Source organism: Periophthalmus magnuspinnatus, chromosome 8, assembly GCF_009829125.3.
Source record: "Periophthalmus magnuspinnatus isolate fPerMag1 chromosome 8, fPerMag1.2.pri, whole genome shotgun sequence".
Lineage (NCBI taxonomy): Eukaryota > Metazoa > Chordata > Actinopteri > Gobiiformes > Gobiidae > Periophthalmus > Periophthalmus magnuspinnatus.
In genome coordinates, this window is record NC_047133.1 from 24,916,140 (window position 1) to 24,938,084 (window position 21,945).

Below are 21,945 nucleotides of genomic sequence, written 5' to 3' on the forward strand. Positions count from 1 at the left end.
AGGGAAAGTACAAAATACTTCGTATAAGCCAGTAGTGAAAAGTATTTGCATTTATTGTGACAGTACAACAGCCATGAATGAGGAGAAATGGAGACAGCGTCATTTTACTCACAGCACATAAAACGACTCTCCTCAGCTTCTCTCCAGTGGTCAGCCTTTCCAGCCAATGGGCCTTTTTAGGATCTCTTTGGCAAATCAGATTGGAGAGTAATAATCCAAAATTGCACTGTTTTACATAGATATACAAAAGTTGATCCCATTATTGACTAGAGAGCATGAGGGAGTTGTTATTACAGCTGTAGTAATTCAAGTCAAGCTACTGGCTACATATCAATGTCAATGTAACATTCAAACAATACAGTGAGATGACCTTTTGTCTTGGGTGCACCTCAGACCTATCATTCAGCATAGGGAATAATAGAATACTTCTGTATGAGGAACATAAAACTGTTCATAGTTCAGTTTAATACTGGCCTGTTGAATGCATTAGTGGCGCTGTCATCCTTTGAGGTGAAAAGAGGTGGCAAAGCTTAGAGTTTATCTCAAATACCTTAGAAATACCTTGAATGGTTCATTATATAATGTTAATTATATAGATTGACAGGGTTTTAAGACAAATTAATAAGACCAATTGTTACCAACTTGAGATCCTGCAAAAAAAAACATATACTTAACTTTTGGATGAATTGCATGTTTCTACCATTTTAAGAAATGTCAACTTCTCATTCAAGGTTTGTCTCTGTGTATTTTATTTTTTTACTGTCCAAGTTGTGATTAGCCCATAGCTTGTGAAAAACCTTTTGTTTCTGCTGAAAACGTGTGTCCAGTTAGATTGAGTTGTTCAAAGTAACTAGGCCACTATCTCACACTGTGACCCATGACAACCATTACATGGGTTTTCTAGTGTTATGTTTTACACTATTATGAAGCTATGATCTATCACACAATGTGTAATGTGGATGGGTGAAGCATGTAAACAAAGGCAGCCAATGAGGGGAGCATCTAGAAATACTGATATATTCACTGCTAAAACTACAATGCACTTTGTTGTTTTCTGCAAACTATAGAGCATTGCAACATGTTTTGATAAACCGAAAACAACAAGGAAGTGTGCAAATCATCTCAACAGTGGTCACTACAGTATGAGGCACTCTCATAAAGGGTCACCAGGGTCTAAAGGCTGATAAAAATAAAACTCTTTAAAACATTTAGACAGAATTATGCTCTGTGTTGAGTCCTGGATTTTTCCACTCTCTGAAATGGCTCAGTCATTGGGGCTGTCATCAATAGAGTCTGGAGATTAAAAACAAAATTATAAAACAGACTTGGATAAAGCATTGACAGAAAGATTTGATAAGTTACATTGTAAATGCAACTTGTTAAAAAAATATTTTACCTGCTACTGAGCTTGCATTGGAATCAGTGACATGTGTGATCGAAAATCGTGACACCATAAAACGATTAAGTGCCACTGAAGCAGGTTTGGGAGATTCTGGACTGGACACAAGGGAGGACAGGGTCTTGGGGTGCCCATTAGGGGAAGGCAAGTTTGGCTCACATGGGACATCATCTTCCAATTCATTTGTCTCACCTAAAAATTACAACCATGAAAAACAGCATTTAAAAATACAATATCTGACATGTTGCAACCTACTTTTGTCATTGTGGATCTCTTCTGTTTGTTCAAGAGCAGAGTCAGTTGGAGCCGTGCTCTCGAGTTCTTGTAAAGCCTGGTAGACAGGAAGTTGTTCTTCTTCTGGAGACTCTGTTTCAGTAGCAAATGTGTAATCAGAAAGTTCTCCAGTTGGGCTCTCCTGAAAGACAAGGTGTGATGGGAAGGGCATTATTGCATGTTTAATGACTGAAAATTACTGTGTGATCAAGCAAAGTAAGTATGCACAGTGTATTTTTATCTCAAAACTGTAAACTGTAAACTTTACCTATCTCCTATTACTTTCTTGCTCGCAGTTATTTCCCCAAATACCCAAATAAACATTATTTTTGTGAGTGAGAGTTAGTCTCCTCTGATATAACCTGCAACTTGACCAGATGACTTCACCTGCTCCCTAGATAAAATGAATGCTATGCTGGTGGAAGGCTCTCCACTAGAAAAGCTACATAGAACACCTTCAAATATTGTTCTTGCCCTACCTGATCGAAGAGGAACACGGTGACATCATCAAAGAAGGACACTGCTTTCTTTTTCTTCTCCAGCTCCTCACAGAAGGATTGTGTGAGCAGCGAGGGCATCTTCAGGAGGCTGCGCAGGTGTCTGGCTCTGCTGCAGTCGCTCACCACGACAGGGACCATGCTAAAATCCTCCTCACTCTCCTCGCTCTCCTCCTCTTGGATGTTATATGTTCTCAGTTCTTCATCAGACTCACTGTCATCTGAGTTGTACTCTTCCTCTGCCTCCTCTAGGGGCGCTCTCACGTCCTCACCACACAGTTCTAACAGGGAGGAGGAAGATGACAAGTTGGCGGGGCCGTTGGAGGACTCTTCACAAAGGCTGTCCTGTGAATCGGCATCTATATCTTCAAAATCTTCTTCATTTATGGTCACGTCAGCCCTCTCCTCTTCTTTACTAATGCTGTTGATTTCTGGTATCTCCTCATCCTCGGTAGAGCCATCTGTATTTTCAGTTGGGGTATCTTCATTCAAAGTACAGTTTGACTGCAGTGAGTGGTCAGGCAGTGAATTCCCAGTTTTCCTCCCATCTTCATGATTTGACGAACCATCTTGACCTGATGAGGATGGCTCAGATACAGAAGAACTTAGCTCAGAAGGCAGTTCTTCTACAATTTGTTCTGTTTCCAATCCAAGTTCCTCATCTGCAGGGGCAGACTCTTTGGTTAAACACCCACCCATCTCAGGGGGAAAAGGTGACAACATGGACAGCCCTGGAGTTGTAAGTTGTCTATTACTAACTTCAACTTCAAAATTATTTTTTATTTGTCGTAAATCATCATTGAATTTGACAGCATCTTTAGCGAGTTGTGTCTTTTCAGTGTTTGGAAAGAACCTGCTTCCATCTTCATAGGGACTTCTTTCATTTTCATAGTCTGAAAAATAAGCTGAATCTCGATATGGGTTTTTGTCTGTCAGTGCTTTCAGCTGTATCTCTGAAGTATTTGAGGATACTTCTTGGTCTAGTCCCATTTGCAAAACAAAATCCTCACCAATTCTAGGACTCTGGTCATCTTTGAACAGGAACTTTGGGGATTCATTATTTTCTGTGTCGTAGCCACTGTCCAGAGATTTGGGCAGAATGGGCATGTTAAAATTGTCTGGACTGAAGGCTTGTTCCATGGAGGAGGACAGGTTTAGAGTTTCTACGGAACCAGGGGTGCCATTGGTGGTTTTTACTGGACTAAGTTCTTCTTCTTCAAGATTGGCATAGTCAAGGTTAAAGTCTGCAAAAATGCCAGATGTGATGTAGGTTAAGTCATCATCTTCGTCGTCACTGTAGTCACCAAGTCCAGCCAAACTAGAAGCAGGAACCCCAGCGCCACTGTCCAGTTCTCTCTTGCTATCCTCTAGACTAATATGGATTCCTGCCCCATCCCAGATTTTCTGTTTATCAACCAGCCCAGAGGATGAGGATTTTATGAAGGATGTTTCGGGTATAATTTGGGGTTCAGAGTACAGTCTGTCACTAGTACTGGAGGACTTTGGATTTGTTTCCTTGCCACTTTTAAGATTATATGCATTTGTGCCCATTTGAGGAACAGGTTGCTTCATTACTTCATGATGAACGTGAATGTATGAATCCACTCCTCCTGGGTTCCGTCTTTCTACATCTAACAGACCACTAGACTTAGAGCTAACAAATGTTCTAGTTGTGGCTTTAGTTAAAGACCAAATGTCTGTTGTGTTGACATGATATTGGAGGTCGAGATAGTTGTCACGACCAGTGCCTGTGTGGTGGACATCAATACTAAGGCTATTGTTGTTTGCCGAGTGGTTTGATGTCCAATTTGTGGACTCTCCTTCAGAGAAAAGGTCATCATTGTTTATTTCTCTGCTGCTCCGTCTACCCATTAAAATGCCATCATCGGACTCCACATCAATGCTAATGTGGTTAACAACAGGGATTGTTTTTTGAAGGGTGTCCATAGAATAACTGTTACTCGCTTCCAAATAGGGGTCACAGAAGCCTAAACTTGGGCTGCTAACTGCTACTGAAATATTCATGGGAGCATCTAATCGCTCAATGGGACGTACAGATTGTGTTCGAGACTCTGGTGACATGTCTTCATCAGAGTGACAAGATTGTCGTTCACTGTAGACGACATTGGATGAGACTTGTTGTGAGCTGCATTGATTATTTGGGCTGGAGTTTTCCCTCAGCAGTGGTTCCATTGCCAGCTGAACAGTGGGACTTGAATCTGAATCATAGCAGGTGGATTTGAGATTATTCACTGTGGACCAGTATGAACTGGACTGAGCCTTGGATGAGGTGGTCTCAGGAGACACACTGCAGGCCTCAAGACCAGGACTGTAGTCTACTATGCTGTCATCTAGATTGATATTACATTCTACTTGCTCCTCAATGCGAATGTAGTACTCGCTACTTACAGAAGGGCTGTGAGCGCTCAGCACTGGGACCACTCCTGGGTGCTCTGGTTCATAGTAGGTGGGACTATCACCCCTGCACGTGCTTTCTTTGCATGAATAGTAAATGTCCTGATAATGTGGGTTTCCCTGTCCAAGTGGCCCACTGGTAGATGATGAGCAGTATGGCTGCTCCGCTCGGGCCTGTTCCCATTTGTACTCAAAGTTAAGCCCCTGACTGGTCTCAGTAACAGTCAGCAGGTCGTCTCCAGAGTCTGAGTGGAAACTGTCTGTGAAGTGTTCGAGGAGGGGGAAGGAGGATGCGGAGGAGGCCAGCTCCACCTGGGTTTGTTCTAAGGGGGTTGGGGTAAGGACCAGAGCTGATGAGGAGGTGTGGGTGCTGCTCCCCAGTAAATTGGGTCTCAGTGCATTCCAGCGTTGTTCAAAACCCTCCTCTGCTTCGCTGGAGCCTTTGGCACACAGGTAAGTGACGAGAAGGTGCACCTCCTCACTGCTTGGTCTGAGCTCAGGTTGCAGCCAGCAGAACTGCATCACCTCATACCTACACAGTAACAAGCAAAAACTTTGTTTTTATGCTTTGCACACAGCAATTTCCCAGAAAGGAACAATTGATTTTTGGCATGATAAATGAAAGCAGCAGATGGTTTTAAATCAGCACTTATACTCAATGCAGTATATATGCTTTTGTTTGCTTTTACTTCTGGGTGCTAGTCATTCAGTTTTAAAAAAAATTGGCTTTGAGAGAATTAAGGTAACCATTTTTATAAAAAAAAAAAAAACAAAAAAAAAAAAAAACATATCAAGCAAACTTAATTACTTTCAGTTTGTCTGATATTTTTGTACTGAATTACATTTGTTAATAAATATCAGAAGTAAACTGACCAGCGCTCTGACAGAGGAAACTGGAGGTGTGGCTTGGGTAGTTTAAGCTGTTCCTCCTTCACAGCATACGTCAGCACCTGACGGTCTGAGAACTGTCTATAGGGCTGATTTCCCAACTCAAAAAGCTCCCACATGGTCACGCCCAATGACCTGGAACATGAGATTTAATACATACACAAATAACTAATACATAAAAGGAAAGAGGCTGAAACATTTAGTTATACATACTTGTTGTTCAAGTGTAATATTATCATGATCATATCTTTGTACTCACCATATGTTGCTGCTTTTGGTTTGGTCCACAACCAGCAAATTCCCATGAACTTCATCTATGAGTTCTGGGGCAATCCATCGAAGAGGCACCCAGATTTGATCTTGAGTTATGTAATAATCCTCCTGTGAAATGAAAGCCAGTTAAAAATGAGCATTTACATTTAATGGTTATTGTAGCCTCAAAAGAGTGCCAACAGCTTACCTTGTATCGGCTGTGAGAAAGGCCATAGTCCCCAATCTTTACTGACATTTCTGAGGTTAGCAGGCAGTTTCTGAGAGCTAGGTCACTGTTGGGAGTAAAACATTTTCCACCAATATGTAAAACATTTCTACACTATTTCAAAATGGTTAAATAGTTTACAGTATCAGTGTTGACATGCACTTTTTATCAGTATAAAATCAAATCAAATAGCTTAATTTAACTTGGTAACAACTTCTCACCCTCACATTGGCTAATCCATTTTGCTGCATGAGATGGCTGAGATCAAGAGACAAGGGCTCACCCACAGCAACAAAATCACTGATGCTGGAGTTTTCTTTAATTACTCAGGCAGCACCAGGATGTTGTTGTAGAGAGTGGCCAGCAGGTGGTGTAATTTCCAGACAAGAGAACTGAAGTCAGCAAAAGAGAAAGTACTAAATGTAGTGAGAGTTTTACCTGTGAATGAAATTGTGTTTGTGTAGATGGAGTAGTCCCGAGGAAATGTCACACACCATCCTCTGAAGGATCAAGGGATCAGGGGCCTCGGACTCTGCTCCCTGACAGCTGTGGAGGTAGTTCTTCAGATCACCCTGAGTGTCACATCATAGGGAATCAATAGAAAATTCTATCTACAATTAACAAACAGTTATTGTTTTTCAAGACACATACCAGAGGACAAAACTCCATGACCAGCAGATAAGGAGTGACCTCTGTGCATTGTGCCAGACACATGAGCAGGGCTGGGTGCTGAAGACTTCAAACAGAAAAAAGATGTCAAGTACATCGGGTTAATCGATAATCATGATTCAGGTCACAATTTAACCATAAAACCAAATACAAGCTCATAAGCTCATAAAAACTAAACCTAAATGTAAAGTGTTGTTTTTGTCATATTTAACTTAACTTACTTTATCATTCATCAGGTTAGACTATGTAAAGTTGTTCACAGACTACAAAAAATTGGAAGCTTGGAAGGAAATAAGTACTGCTGCTTGATCATAATGTCAATAATCGTGAATGATTGTGTCATGTTAGATTATACATGCACAGAATGAGCAGTAGCATGTTACCGATATGGTTGAACCTCCTCCAAAAACTGAGTCTGCTCCTGGACACTGGCACTGGCCTTGAGCTCCTTGACCACCACCTGGGTGGTGCTGAGGCCTGCATTGACTTCACCCAGCAAAACCTAAAGAAAAAAAGGATCAATAATCATCAGTAAAGCATGTTACACTAAAACCTCCAGAGAGATTAGATCAGAGTACAGAACAGTGATATTCATATAAGAAATTGTTTTATGTGAAAGGTAAGGTAAATGAGTAAAAATATAACAAAATAACTGTAAATCTGGATATGTCCCACTACTAATAACATCACTATAAAAAGTATGTCTTCACTCCAGAATACAAAAGAACTATAACTTAATATTTTTGTGATTTACCTTTCCAAACCAGCCATGGCCAAGCTCTTTCAGATAAAGAAGGCTGTGGCGACCCAGATCTGAAGATTTCAGCAGCTGGACTAAACACAGTCAGAAGTAACAGAGCAAGACAGAAAGAAGTGTTGTTTAAAAGGCAAATAAATTAACTTGACAGATTTCCCCACACAGTTTGACACGCAATATTTACCTCCATGGATCTTCATATTTCAGAACAGAAAGGATGATGATGGAGCAGAAGAGCGGCCAGCCACTCTGAGCACCGTGACAGATACTGTCCCATGAGAGCTGGTCCCATGCAGGGATGAAGCACAGGTTGAGAGTGTGAGAACCAAGTGGCCAGGGCCCTGGCCCCGGCCACCTCAGCCTCATTGTGTGTGTGAGAGAGTCGGCAGGATTGAACCCTGGGAGCCCTCACACAGCTGAACAAGCTCACCATGTTGCCTCTGCGCTCTGTACATGGCTCATCCTCCAGCCGGTGTGCACACAAACACAAGCGGTCCGCAGCTGTGGAGCCAATGCTCATATCCACAGTCTCCATCAGCCCTAGCCTGAAGCAGAGACAAAGATGTGCTGCCCTGCACTGGGACCCCAAGTGACTGGCACGTATGTTAGTCCTGTGCTATTTGACGCTCCGCTCAGAGTGCAGCCTCAAGACACCCAGCAGTGACATAAGGCCCACATAATGCCCTTCTGTCACCAGGACAGCCACATTCCTCAGCCAAACGGGACACAAACCCTGCACTGTCAGATTCAGAAAAGACCTCTGTCATACTCACTATCTCGCACCCCCCTCCCCCCTCCTAGGTCCTGGTGCATGCCACCACCCGTCCCATTCTGTGTCTCCTCATTTTCTCACAAACCAGCCACTGTCTTCTGCCCATAATGCCAGTCCTCCTCTGGTGCGTTCCACGGACAATTCAAGCCAGCCTTATGTTCACCCACTGGGCCATCAGCCTAAATCAGAGCCATTGTTGGGCCCCACTCACTCACACGCTCACGCTGTTTGTGCTGGTACCAAACATGCACACACATACACACACTGGAGAGGGGACACAAGGCCCATTTTCTACTGGAACGCTGGTCAGAGGTTGTCACGGTGATTACAGGCCCACACTTCTCTGAGCGTCCCTCCCAAACAGAGAATTATTCCAAATGCGGAATGTGTGAGAGAGCATTCCCAAACCCACTCACACATTAATATAGTTTAATGGTGGTCTCATACAATCAAACATTACAAATAAAAATGTTGATGCATCATGCCGTTTAGGTTTGAAAGCTTTACACAACCTCCTGAATAACATTAACAGTTACAGATTTATACTACAAACTACACCAACACTCCACTTATTTTAATTAAATTATTTTAACTTAAATTTATTTGTAATTATTGTTAATAGTGTAGGATAAGAACAATAATAGTAACCTATGGCTAGAAGGGTATGGGCTATTTCTATTACTCTGTTGTGGGCATGGTTCTAGTGACGTCTATTCTTTACTAAGCAATGCCTTGACATTTAACATGGTCATAGTAATGTAAATGTACTAAAGAATTTTACATTTTTATACTCATGGATAACATAGTTCTGTTTTCAAGAAAATGTATGCACATCTTTTCCCTCACAAAAGTACCATTCTCTCTGTGTGCTCCCAGAATGCATGCATTCAAGCCCTTACAACACCTGGACCAATCAGACCGCGGTAACTATGCAAGACATAGCAGTGACTCCTGATAGGCTGAGAGGACGAAAACCCAGTGATGCCTTCTCCAATGGCTGCAAGTGCTTACAAGTTTTAAGTCCCGCCCATCTCAGCACAGCGCAGTGAGTCATGCAGGGAGCGGCAGTAGGATCCCCACACTTACTCAAATGGACACAGTGTAAAAGGGAGAGTGAACCAAAGAACAGGCTGTGCTCTGTGTAAAACCTTTAAAAAGCCTAAAATTATACTATAATGGAAAAATATGAGCTGACTGAGAATATTTTCTTCTTTTTAAATGTAACAATTACATTTCTAACGTTTGCTTTACAATTCTCGTCACAGTTAATGCACTGCAGTTGGTCCAAATGTTACACAATGTTGCTTGACCCCTTGCTTGTAGAATAACAACACTGGAATGTAGGTTTTAACAGTGTGAACCCCTAGACAAATATAACATGCATTTGTATGTCAAACAAGGCATTGATTATGTTTAGCTTGGCTAAATGTCTGCAACCCCCTTGAATAAAACATTTCACTTGATCACTTTACTCTAATGTGGCAAATCTAAAGCGCGTTTAGAAAAGTTTTGCTGAACTATTGTTCTACTGACATGTCTAATCTTAAAAATGTCCAATTCTGGTTCATTCCTGTCATTTTTTGTGAATATTAAAAATATATCTTGAAATATGTAGTGTCTTTCTTACTGGATCGCCCGGGTTGCTTGGACACTGGCAGTGACACCTCAGTGAGGGGCAGGATGTAGACCTCCGGACCATTGTGTGATGAGGGCGGTGTCAATCTGGACAGATCTGCCTGGTAGTCCTCTCCCTCAGTGTTTTCAAACTCCTGGAGTGGACACACACACACACACACACACACATACATAGTGTGTGTTAGTCACTCACTCACAGCTGTCCCACTGCTGACACCAAGTGGGAGACAATAGCTGGACTGTACAGGCATCCACGCACACAGGACACGCCTACCTCCCTGCACAGATAAATCATGTATGTTGAGAGGGGCATTGTACGGTGACTGTGGGTACACTGTGGGACACACACTAATGTAAACAGCTGCTTACACACAAACACTCTTCTCTTTGTGCTCTTTGTGCTGTTGAATCATGGTATACGCTAATGCACACTATAGAATACATTATACCACATTAATCATAGTACTCACCTTACATGCAAACATTAATGAATCATGTATTGTACATGACCTCACCTCAAAGCTGAGATCATTTCAATTGGTGATCAGTCTGTGTTGGTTTTGATGGTAAATTTATGCCTAAAATTGTATTTATTTGATCAGCAATAAACATTTAAGACTAAATAATAATAATAGTGCATGTATTGCACTTTTAGAAGGTTTGACAAGTCGTTCAAAGCACTACATCAGGGATATCCAAACCCTGTCTCAGGGGCCAAATGTGACCCCAGGCCAATTTTTGTTGGCTCTTAGGCTGCTATCATAACTTAAATAACAACACTTTTCATGTGATACAGACTTAATGAATGTTCCAAGCTTTATTAAATGTGCGGTCAGTCAAACCAACATCAAATGCAACATTTTGAATGATTCACTTAATTGTCCTGCAGTCTGCAGCACTTCACTCTGTATGTTTCGATAAGGGACCCTCTGTGAAAAGAGTCTGGACACTCCTGACCTACACTCTAGTTATTTTTATGCATATAATCTGCTGATGGTTACTACCATAGTCACACCTAAGGTAGACTGACGGAAGCACGGCTGCCAATCTGACCACTCACATATGAGCAATGTTCACACTAAACAAGGTAGGTGAAGTGTTATAGCTAATGACACAAAAAGCATGCACGGGTCCAAGCAAATTCAGACCACCAACCTAATTTGGAGTAGCCTGAGCAGTTATAATATATAATAAAATAATAATATAATAGTAAGTCTCATTCATCCTTAGGAATTTTAACTCAACAAAGTGTGCCTTGTACTGTTTAATGGAGCGCAAATGGATGTCTACTGAGTCTTAACTAGTCCTATTGAGTCACTGTATTTGAACTGTCTTGTCTCAAAAATCTCTTTAAGGTCATCACTTAAATGCCATACATTGAAAGGCAGATTGTTCATACACAGTCAGCCTTTTACTGAGCATCCAGCCCAGCAGCCCATTTCACAAAATGAGTCAGAGAAGATGTGACGAGACTCAAAATCTTATAGTTGACTTCAGGCACTGTTTGTCTAAGTACATCCTCAAACATACTTAAGGAATGTGTTTATTGTGTATTTTTCATTCACAGGATCCATCTGCCACTCTCCGCCTCATAGCTGCTGTGAAAGGCAGCACCTGGCTCTGAGTCAGCTCTGCACTGCTCTCCTGAGACCCTTCAGTCTAAAAGCATTTAATACCCACAGCCACAAACACACCACGTACGTCTATAAGAGCTCTATAATGGAAGGGAATAACAACAGGTTTCTTTTTTAAATGGAACAAAAATACAGTTAAACAACAAGAATGCACAGAGCTTTATTGACAGGCTGGTCAGATCTCAGGACAAAGGACATGGAGTGTTTGTTGTAAGCAGTCTGACAACATCAAAGAAGATCATATACGTGAAATAGTTTAGCTTTTAATGTATTTATGCATTCCTCAGATAACAAATAAACAGACAAAATAATGGAAAATTGTACATTTTGACTACTTAAATCTGAAATTTTGTTGAATTTGACTTTTTATAGTAATAACCAGGGGCATCTGACTGAGGGGGGGGGGGGTTAAAGGGTACTGTTTACCCAGGTTCCAGTGCAGTGAGGGGCTCCTCACAAAGTCTATAATGTGAATTTTTCATTAGTGCAGGCCCAACCGGATGATTTGTACTCAGGGCCCAGGATTTGGTGCTGCACCCTTGGTAGTAACTTACAATTAAGATGAGTCTATGAGAATGTCAATATTCTTAAATATTTGTAAAAGTAAAAGTAAAGGTTTTCATGCTCTAAGGACTGTATAGTGGGTTAATTCTGTAATGCATTTAAAATTACAAATTAACTGTATCATAGCCACTAATAGCTTATTATTTTGTCTCTGGGCAATACTGGGCACATATATGAATTGAACTTTGGCAGAGTAGCAGTGTATGGACCTCTTTTCATATGGTGTTGTTGTTGATAGCTCTCAGAAACTACTCAAATTGGCATAAATATTTTTACAATGTCTGATCAACACGGCAACTAAAACATCCACCCACAACTAGACACAAAATGCAATTGTGCCAGCATTGATTTGAATACATTTTTTTGATTCAGTGTGCCAAAATACATTACTAAAATCTTCAAAATAAGATGGTATAACAAGTAAAGTATCTCTGAGCAGATTTGGGGGTTAATCCAGCAGAGGGCAGTAGTCTCACCTTGAACCCGATGTCTCCCTTCTTGCAGCAGAGGCAGGCCAGCATCAGGAAGACAAATGTGAAGAGGCCCGAGAAAGACACTGCCACTACAGCCAGTGAGGACGGCCAGGAGAGCTCACTCAGCGGTGCCCCATCTGTAACATAACAACATACACCATGGTTACCTTGGAAACAAACAAGCAAGTCATATGGTACAGCAGCAAGCAGTTCAACAGGAGAAATAAATATGTAATAATAGGTAAATTATTGTACACGCTGTTGATTTGTAACCATTTCATGACCTGCCTAAGGGAACAGCCATGTGACTCATTTGAATTCTTCTCAGTCTATTATTGGTCTGTATAAGGCTGTGTGGTGTGAATAGGAAGTGATCCCCTGTGGCTTAATTACACTGTGCTCTTTGAATCATGGAGGCAAGAAGTTTGATACCACCAATGGATGCAATTAGAATCTGGATATTCACTTTTCAACAAACACGAGAGAGACTAATTAAAATGTTTAGTGCACATCTACAACAGTAGTAGTCCACTTACTATGAGGAGTATTAAGCTATATGTGTATATATGATTCATCACTATCATCATTTCAATAGCCTGGCTGCAATTACTAAAATACAAAAGTTGTCTCATTTAGGAGCAGAATGTCCTATTGATACAAGTCAGCAGAAATACAAAAATAAATATTTCCTCTTTGTAGTAATTATAAAACAAACATAACATCTTATGCAATGACAGCATTTCTTCGCTGTTAGGATATAGCACAATTAGACTTTAGTGTTTTCTTGCGTATACGTAAAAGTATGTCATGCTGGAGAAATGACTTTTTACATATTGAGATGTACACATGTGTATTGTCTTGAGAGAGTCATATTGAACAATTCAATATTATATTGAGTATTGTTGTATCTCTACCAATCTATCTGTAAGTCTTACACCATCATACACTGAATAACAAACAAGACTCATTGAATGTCAGAGCTTATAAGCAGCAGAGAGAGCATGAACATCATGTCACTGTATATAGTGTCCCAATGTGTAATATTAGTAGAATTGTTCAGCATAACGTTATATTGCCTTAGAGATTTCCCCATCGTTCTTATACTAACTCCAGGTGCAAGCTTTACTGCAGCGTGCACATGTAATGTGCTCCATACAGGGCTGAGTCTCTCTGTAACAGGGATCCTGCAGACATGAGCCAAGAAATAGTACACATTGTTCCCAGAATGTTCTATAAGCCAAAATCCCTGGTTCTAACTTATAGCTATAACAAAGACAGGACAGACCGAAGCTATGAACCTTTCTAAGTGTGAAAGTGTGTGGGCATGCAGCCACCAACACATTACCATGGAGACTACTGTAACAGGGCGCAATAAAAGTCAAACACTGGTAGCAAGCAAAGATATCTATTAGAGATCAACCGTTATGTTCATGGACAATGCCCATACCGATTGTTTAGAATCCAGATGAACCGATGACCGATAAGTTCTGCTGATGTTTTGGACCGGTATATAAAGCAGATTCTGATTATTTTCCCCCAGTCCTTTTTTACCATAAACATTTAACATACATTTTGTACAGTTATCTCTTTGCACTAAAGTGTTCAAATAAAACTGTATGTGGATTCTTTAGGCAGCAGCAAAATAAAATATTGGCATGTGCTGGAAATTTAAAGCTCATAGTTAGTTTACTAAAAAGTGCAAATATCAGCATTATATATAGTCCTATGAAAATAAATAAATCAACTGCTCGGTACAGTACAACAGAGACTCACCCATGCAGTTTTAAATCAATTTCAGCCAATATTGTGTTTTACTACTGACAAAATGTAAAATTTTAAAATGTATGTGTAATAGTTTTATGACTAAATACAAAAAAGGGCATTGTGCATGACAATAAAAGCAGAGAAATGTCCAGTCCCCAGCTGAACTGTTGCTATCTTCCAGTGTCAAATAGAAATGAGCAGAAGAAGAGGAGAAGAAGAGAGTGCAGAGGAAAGGCGCAGATGGTGCCAGTTGACAGGAGCTGAATCAGGGGTCACACTGACTCACGGCGCATTCAAGGACAGCTAATAAAACAGGACAGTACATATGAGGTAGGTGAGCGAGAGCCTATTAGGTCAGCCATCATATTTCTGAGGATAGTCAATACTTTGTGTCGCTGTTCACATTAGAAAAAAAACAATATGTTTGAGAGTACAGCTTGAGTGTTCAGTCACTCCGCTGAGGGCTGCCTGATCGACCCTGTGTTATCTTTAGGACTGTAGTGGATTTAAGATATTTCGGACATGCCCTGTGCATCATTTCATTGACTAAAAGGGCATGGCATGGAACTGGAAAACCATCTAAAAAGGATTAGCAGCAGAAGTACTGGTAAGTGAGAAATAAGAAGGAAACTGTTCAGTCACTCCACGCTTTCTCCTTTTTGCTGTTGTGCATTTAATTCCTCTTAACTCTGTATCTGTATCTGTATCTGTATCTGTAAAGTAAAACTCCTGAATACTACAAATATTATGTGATGCTACAACTAATAAACAATACAGATTATCTGAAGAAATTATTATCAAGAAATATTATCACATTATCCAACCACAGCATATGGTTTATGGCATCCTTCTTCGCTGAGTGGAAGTGACCTCCAAATGAACGGCATAAATATTTTAAAAGCGCTGACAACTGTTGCAAATTGAAAATAAATGTATAAAAGCCATATTTACAGAGAGCGTAGCATAACAGCAGTGTTTTGCTCATTACTCATAACCAAATTGGTTTCCAGCTCCATGGATGCAGCATTTCGATCCACTGCTAATAAGGCTACAAATCGAAAAGAAGGCAAACTCTGAGCCAGCCGCATAAAACTGCAGGAAGGAGGAGTGACAGAAAGCAATAACAGTGGAAATATCGAGGATCATCCTAGAGAGGGGCAGGTGAGCGCAGAGGGTTAGCTGTGTTAGCGGGTTAGCTGTGTCAGAATGTAACTGCATGTGTGCCTGTGATAAGGGCGTGATGTGTGGGACAGCTTTGCATGGCTGCTCATGGTCATAAATAAAGTATGTATCCAGCAAAGGCCTTCCACTTCTGCACTGGATACATCTATCCAAATAAAAACATGTTTCTCTAAACTGAAAAACACATTGTGAATAAAACATATATAGTCTACAGGGAAAAAAATAATTGATGTTTCCATAGTAAAACACTACTGAATGAACATTTGTGACTTCAAGGTTCTCAAAGTGCTTTACATTGTAAAGGAAATTTAAATGTTGTGTTATCATTTTACCTTTTAAAAATCACGTGATCTTGTAACTAAAACTCATTTGGTTTGGTAGATAAAGACAGTGTTATGAAAACCTTTCATGTAAATCCTTTTGTTCCCATTTGGTTGTTAATCTGGTTAAGATGTGTTTGTGTGTATGTGTATGTAAGTGAAGATAGATGCAATCAGACCAAACAGTCGGCTTTCAGATCTCTCTCATTTGAAGCGTACCACACCTTGTATTGTTTTACCTCCACATGTTACATAAGACATGAACCAGCTCGTGAATGCCACCAGGAGCTTGTCTGACCACACCTCGGTAGGTGTGTCACGTCCTTACTTTGAAATATATGTCATCTCAAACTACATAAACTTGGTGATTTGTATCATTTGGGGTCTGACTTTGTGGGAGATATTGTTGGCAACTCGGTTGGACCTATTTCTTCATCTTTGCTTCAACATTCATCACAGCCTACAAAAGGAGTCTTTTTCCAAACAATTTCTACTACTGTTGTTCAAGTAAAATTTGAGCCAACAAGATAATGACACAATGACAGGACACCAAGTCAAATGGCACCAGGAAGGCAATTTAGAGAAGTGGTTCACATGAAGAGCTAAAGCTGGCTATGTGCTTTGATTTAACAGACAGGCATTACTGCAGTTAGAAGTGTAAAAGTTAAACAGCCTGATTCCAATAGAGAGGCTTCATTGGTACAAACATAGTGCCTCACAGTTTGGTCGTGTATAGATGAATACAAATAATCTGCACGCTTCACATATCCCATGTTGATTTTGTCCAAGCATGATCCGAGAGCTGGCAATGCTGCAGGGGCTGCAGAGTGGGCACAGGGCCAAACTCCACACCACTGCAATCAAATCATCTTTAGCCAGAGAGAGGGACAGAGGGGGTTAGAACATGAGATGTAGACAACCATTAGAGTCAATACAATTAAATACAGCATGCTTTTCACACAACTTGAGTGATACAGTCACATACGCACATTTGCCACATATTCTGCATGCTTATTACCTCCAAAGCTTTATCTGAGGGAGAAGAGATATGCCCAAACTCTACATTGAGGACAGTGCTGCAGGGATGGAGAGCTCCTCCATCTGCCTCTTTTGGGGAGTTTCCTGTTGCATCAGTGTTAAAACTCTGAAAGGTAGTATTTAGAGGGCCACACAGAGTTGAAGTAAAGAAACAAATTGGCATAGCAAGCGTTAAGATAAGAGAACTTTTAATGGGGAAATTTCGGTGTTGCAAGGCAAAGTTCAAGAACAAAATGAACAAAAATCACTTAAAAATCACAAAATCAATATAAGAAATGAAAAAAGCTAAACTAGACTGTGCAAGTATAAAAAAAATAAAAGGCTACAACACTAGCATGTACAATAAGTAGCTCAGTTGCAGTTGCAGTATTGGAGATGCTCTGATCTAGTTCCCAATCGCTACACCAATTTACTCTCTAATTTACTCAGTTACACTCTAATTTTTTTCAGCTGTCCTCTTTTTTACTTGGACAGAATGGTCACTTGCTCTGAAGTGTTGCACCATGTAACAGCAGGGGCCATGATGAAGTACCATCATGATTACTTTTATATTGTATTTTATAATAGCCTATTGATTTAAGCTGTTATGAATCATTACATAAAAGAAAATACCACCTATCATTCAAATTTTTCAGTGCTTCTCTTTCACACCTCTTTGTATTGTATCATTTAGCCAATTGTATTCATGTTATTATATTACTATTCCAGATATAAAACAACAGCGTTTTCAGAGATAGTGCGGCCAAGAAATTTCCTTTGTGATTCCCTTGATTGTGGTTTATTACTCACTCAGATCAATTTTGCTGTCAGTGTGTTGTGAAAATAATATATTGAAGAATCCAAATGATGAGTGGACAGCACAATATGAATAATACCAGGGTACATTGTGTCAGTTACCGACAATTAACACTTTCTTTGTCTTTCTCCAGGAATTGTGTGACTCTGTGCAGATGGGAGAGGGATGTTGTGGCCAGCAGAGAGACATGATAACTGTCATTATCTGGAAGGGGGAGGGAAGGCCACCACAGATCACTCAAGGCCTAACACACACATTATACAATATCACAATGGTAGTTTTGAAGATATGTCAAATTATAATATAATAAAATAAATAAAATAATAAAGATTAATCAAAAAGAGACACAAAAATAATTGTTTAAAATGAAATAAAACAAACTTAGAGTAATCTTTCAAACAGTTCCTGATATTCAAACCCCAATCACGACATTTAAAGGACAAGTGTAGCACATTTTTAAGGGATTGCCTTATTATTATTATTCTTTGATTGGTATATTCCATAAAATATCATATGTGCCACTATAGCCCACCCTAACTTGTCCATTAAGTATAGACTAAGACTAAAACTCATGAGGCTGAATTAAAAACTCCACATAAAAGCACATCTTAACCAGATGTAAACCAGGACCAAAACAAAAATAATTACTTCTCGTTGAAAGCATCCACACAGTATTTCTTCTATCTATTAATCATTCACAGATTGTCTCTGATTTTCACACTCAGTATCTGCAGTAGCTTGACACATGTTGTGCTTCGGGCTAAGTACAAATTGGATGCATGTGCCGACCGTAAGCAGACATGCAAAAATGTGCTGGAGATGACATTTTAGTGAGTCTCATGATACGCACAAAGGAATTGCTGTATGTTTGTGAATTCCAATACGTTTAAGACTGCATCCCTCTACTTCATTCAGAATTGCGTTTCCATTTTTTATGACATTTTATATTGACTAACACAGGACCGAAGCACACCCACCCATTATATTTTCACAGCGGGATATAAATGGTTCTCCTACAGCTGTTACTTCTACTTCATTCTTATTCAACTTTCCAAAGAGGCATACTTATGTAACTAAAGTGCTCGCTGTTAAACATAGAGGTATAAATAATCAATACACAGCAAGGAACTAGCTCGTACTGGACCAGTCAATAATGTCGAGGCAATGCTTCACTTATTGCAGCTTGATTGGTCATTGTCATTCGTTGCCATGTAGATACAGAGGTTTTCAGCTTTACTATGGTGCTGTCACCCGGATCAGTCGCAGAACAGAAGCTGGCACTGCCACCTCCAGGCCTCAGTGGAGAGTGATTACAGACAGCCCTGCATGCTCAGCTGTTTGGGTCAGTGTATTGTATCTGCTGTCCCTCTGATCAGTGCAAAAACCTGTATTTCAAATCAACAATGAACAACCACGTCAACTGGAGACTAGGGCTGAATGATTTTAGATAATGAAATCACAAATATGATCTTGATAATTAGATGTCCTTTGTTAACAAATCCAATTTATTGACCTTAGACGAGTACAACCAAAGCCACAAACTGGATGCAAAACAACTAAAGCAACAAGCAACTATAAAAAGAGTAGAAAGAACAAGAAGTCCAAAACCAAATCTAATCTTATACAGGCTTAAGGGCACACTATGTAACTTTTCTGACTTGCTTCTATGAAAATGTTAGTTTGCCTGGAATGTTTCACAGAATGGTTTTAACCTATATATCTATCTCCATGGAGAAAAGCAGGTGATGTCCCCCAAGTTACAGGCCAGATCTGTGGAGTGGTGACCTCACTCAAGTTTAAAACCTGGTCTAAAGAATGACTAACTGATTTTAAATTGGGTTGAAATCAAAATATACACAAAAGCAGCTCTACACCAGCCTTTCGTCATTATAACATCAACATTATCAAACACATGAGTCTGTACCACAGTTTAAATATGTAGCACTACTTTAAGCTAAGCTACTTCCCATTATGTTATATCACCTGCTTAGACGCCTTGACAACTCGGGAGCTCTCCTTGGTGCTGAAGACACTGGTACCAGGTGTGGACAAAAATAGTCAGTGATGCAGAACCCCACATTGGAGAACAGATCTGGTCATTCATGTGGAGGTCTTACATAATGACCACAAGACAACAGCAGCGGCCTCCTCTTCCTTCCTTGTTCATTCGTCTGCAAATGTGTGAACACATGTCACAGTGGTGGGCACATGTTGTACCCGACCAGCCCCACGTATAAGTATGTAACAGGACTGCTATTAAAACCCTGTGAAATGTTGCAGGTTTGTAAATATAGATGTGAGTATGCTATAATTGGGTTTTCTGTGTCCCTGCTGTTTGAACAATAGAAGAATGATTGGTCCCTTCCGACACACCCCTTTTTGTTACCTAGGCAACATTACTTCTCTGTCCTATTACAGGAATGTATCAGATTATTGGTGACATTTTGCACTTGGCTGCAATGTACATTGCTATGACATAAGCTGTTATCAGTCTTAAAATCCCCGCTCATAACATGCATATGCTCACTCAAGACACATACAAACATTGTAATTAATTGCAGTTTTTAATGTCTGAAAAAAATATATAGGTTGCAGAATAACAGACAGCATTCAATTATAGTTGCCGTATTGCTTTAAATTAAATGATACAACATTGACCAGTAGTATCATATTGCAGCACACAGGAAAAGGAGGAATGTCCAGAGACACATTACGGCTACTGTTACTGCTGCCTAAATCTGACCAAAATTGGCAGCTCTTCCTCTTGACAGTCCAAACTATGAAGGAACGTAGGGTCTTTACTTAAAATTGCAAAGTACCTCATCTTATTTCTCATCTTATTTCTATAGAAAAGTCAATAAGCAGCTAAGCAACACAAATGATGTTTAGATCGGTTGAGTGCTCCTTAGTTAAATTACACTGTTATAGCACAAACATAAACTGGAAACTACTGCTTAGGAGAATCGAGGAAGACAGACACAAGCATATTTAAAATCCCTGCACAGATAGTTGGCATGCCCTGTCTAATCATACACTAAGCTATAGCCATATCTTTAATTTGACAGGTTAAAAGACGCTGCATAATAGATCTTGACCTAATATGCTTGTTCTGTTATATGCACACAAAAGCCTTGAAAAGAGACAGCTGATATTTTTGATTAGTTCACTGTTTAATACGATTTTTTCATCATAGAAGTAACTGTCAACTGCTGACAATCGAGTAGATGATAGTGATGTACCCGGACAGCAGCATATCAAAAATCCCTGAGACCGTACAAGTGTGCAGAGAACAGATAGAGGCTGTAATTGGAGAGGTATGCTGGGATCGGTGTCATTGGTATGCTGGGCACACTGCAGCTTGTGCGGGGACCCTCTCATTCCTGTTGACACTCACAAACACTTATTTATTCTGTCTTAATTCAAGTCCTCACTGTGTCTGTCAATGCAACCATGCCTTCTTGCACTGTGGTCCTGTAGCACTGCAGCAATAGCACCTGGAATACCCTTTGCCTGCGACAAGGATACTATCAAACAGAAACAACCACAAGATTTAGACCAACTAGCCTTATCACCACACAACACAACCATGTATGCTGTCAGAAGGTCACCCCTTTAGAGAGACATGCATTGCAATTCCAAGCACATACTGTTCACATGTAGAGAGCTGGCATACATGGAGTGCAAAGATACGCGCAAAGACTGGGGAAATGTCTCTTTATCAATGATGTTTTCTACATACATGTTATATAGGAGCTGGGAACAATGACTACTGCTGACTAAAACCATGAACTCACAGAGGTAGGCTGAACAACAATGGCATCAAATCTCAATAGATATAGCGCATACACTAGCTTTATGTTTTACTGTTGTGTGATTACCTGTGTCAAAGTGGGAGCTGAAGGCAAAGCTGGGATTGAAAAAGGCTGAAGACATGACAATCACATGTGGGGCATAGAGCATCCTCCTCCTCCTCGGCGCGTTGGAGAAGACAGCTGTAGCCTGGACACAAAAAGGTCAAAATAAAATTCCAGTTTTGAGCGCGCCTTTTTGACAGAACAACAGACTGAGGATTGGGCACGCAGCGTTTTCTTCCATCCCACCTTTTACAGAGCCACCAAAATCTTATACATATCAGCTGGTGAGCAGAAAGATGAAAACAGCAGGTTCCATTTTCCTCGACACCTTGTCCTCTCACGTGTCAGATTTAATGAAGAAATATTTGACTGAAGGACCTCGCTCACAGATGCGCATTTGCATTACAGGTTGGGTTTGCCTCAGAAGGACTAAGCGACAAACTGCACCATTGTCAGATTGAATGAACTTCAAGACTTTTCTCAAATAGTAATTTCAAAATAAAATGTAATTTTATAAATTTACTCTGCTTAAATTTT

The 21,945-nt window shown here is 40.2% G+C and overlaps 1 protein-coding gene across 2 annotated transcripts; it reads right to left on the reverse strand.

The window, feature by feature from the left end:
• Positions 1–33: 33 nt before the first annotated feature.
• aatka (apoptosis-associated tyrosine kinase a) lies at positions 34–21,822 on the reverse strand. Of its 2 annotated transcripts, XM_033971346.2 has the most exons (15): positions 21,655–21,822; positions 21,433–21,553; positions 12,458–12,591; positions 9,776–9,917; positions 7,374–7,453; positions 7,003–7,121; positions 6,602–6,686; positions 6,389–6,522; positions 5,933–6,017; positions 5,732–5,853; positions 5,458–5,607; positions 2,152–5,116; positions 1,655–1,814; positions 1,397–1,591; positions 34–1,293 (listed from the first exon to the last, which is right to left on the reverse strand). In XM_033971346.2, the coding sequence occupies exons 2-15, from the start codon at positions 21,512–21,514 to the stop codon at positions 1,265–1,267; spliced, it is 4,482 nt and encodes a 1,493-aa protein (XP_033827237.1). In that variant the 5' UTR covers positions 21,515–21,553; positions 21,655–21,822; the 3' UTR covers positions 34–1,264. The 2 variants fall into 2 exon arrangements, with proteins under 2 accessions (XP_033827237.1, XP_033827238.1); XM_033971347.2 differs by lacking the exons at positions 9,776–9,917; positions 12,458–12,591; positions 21,433–21,553; positions 21,655–21,822 and adding an exon at positions 7,561–8,542.
• Between the last annotated feature and the right edge of the window lie 123 nt (positions 21,823–21,945).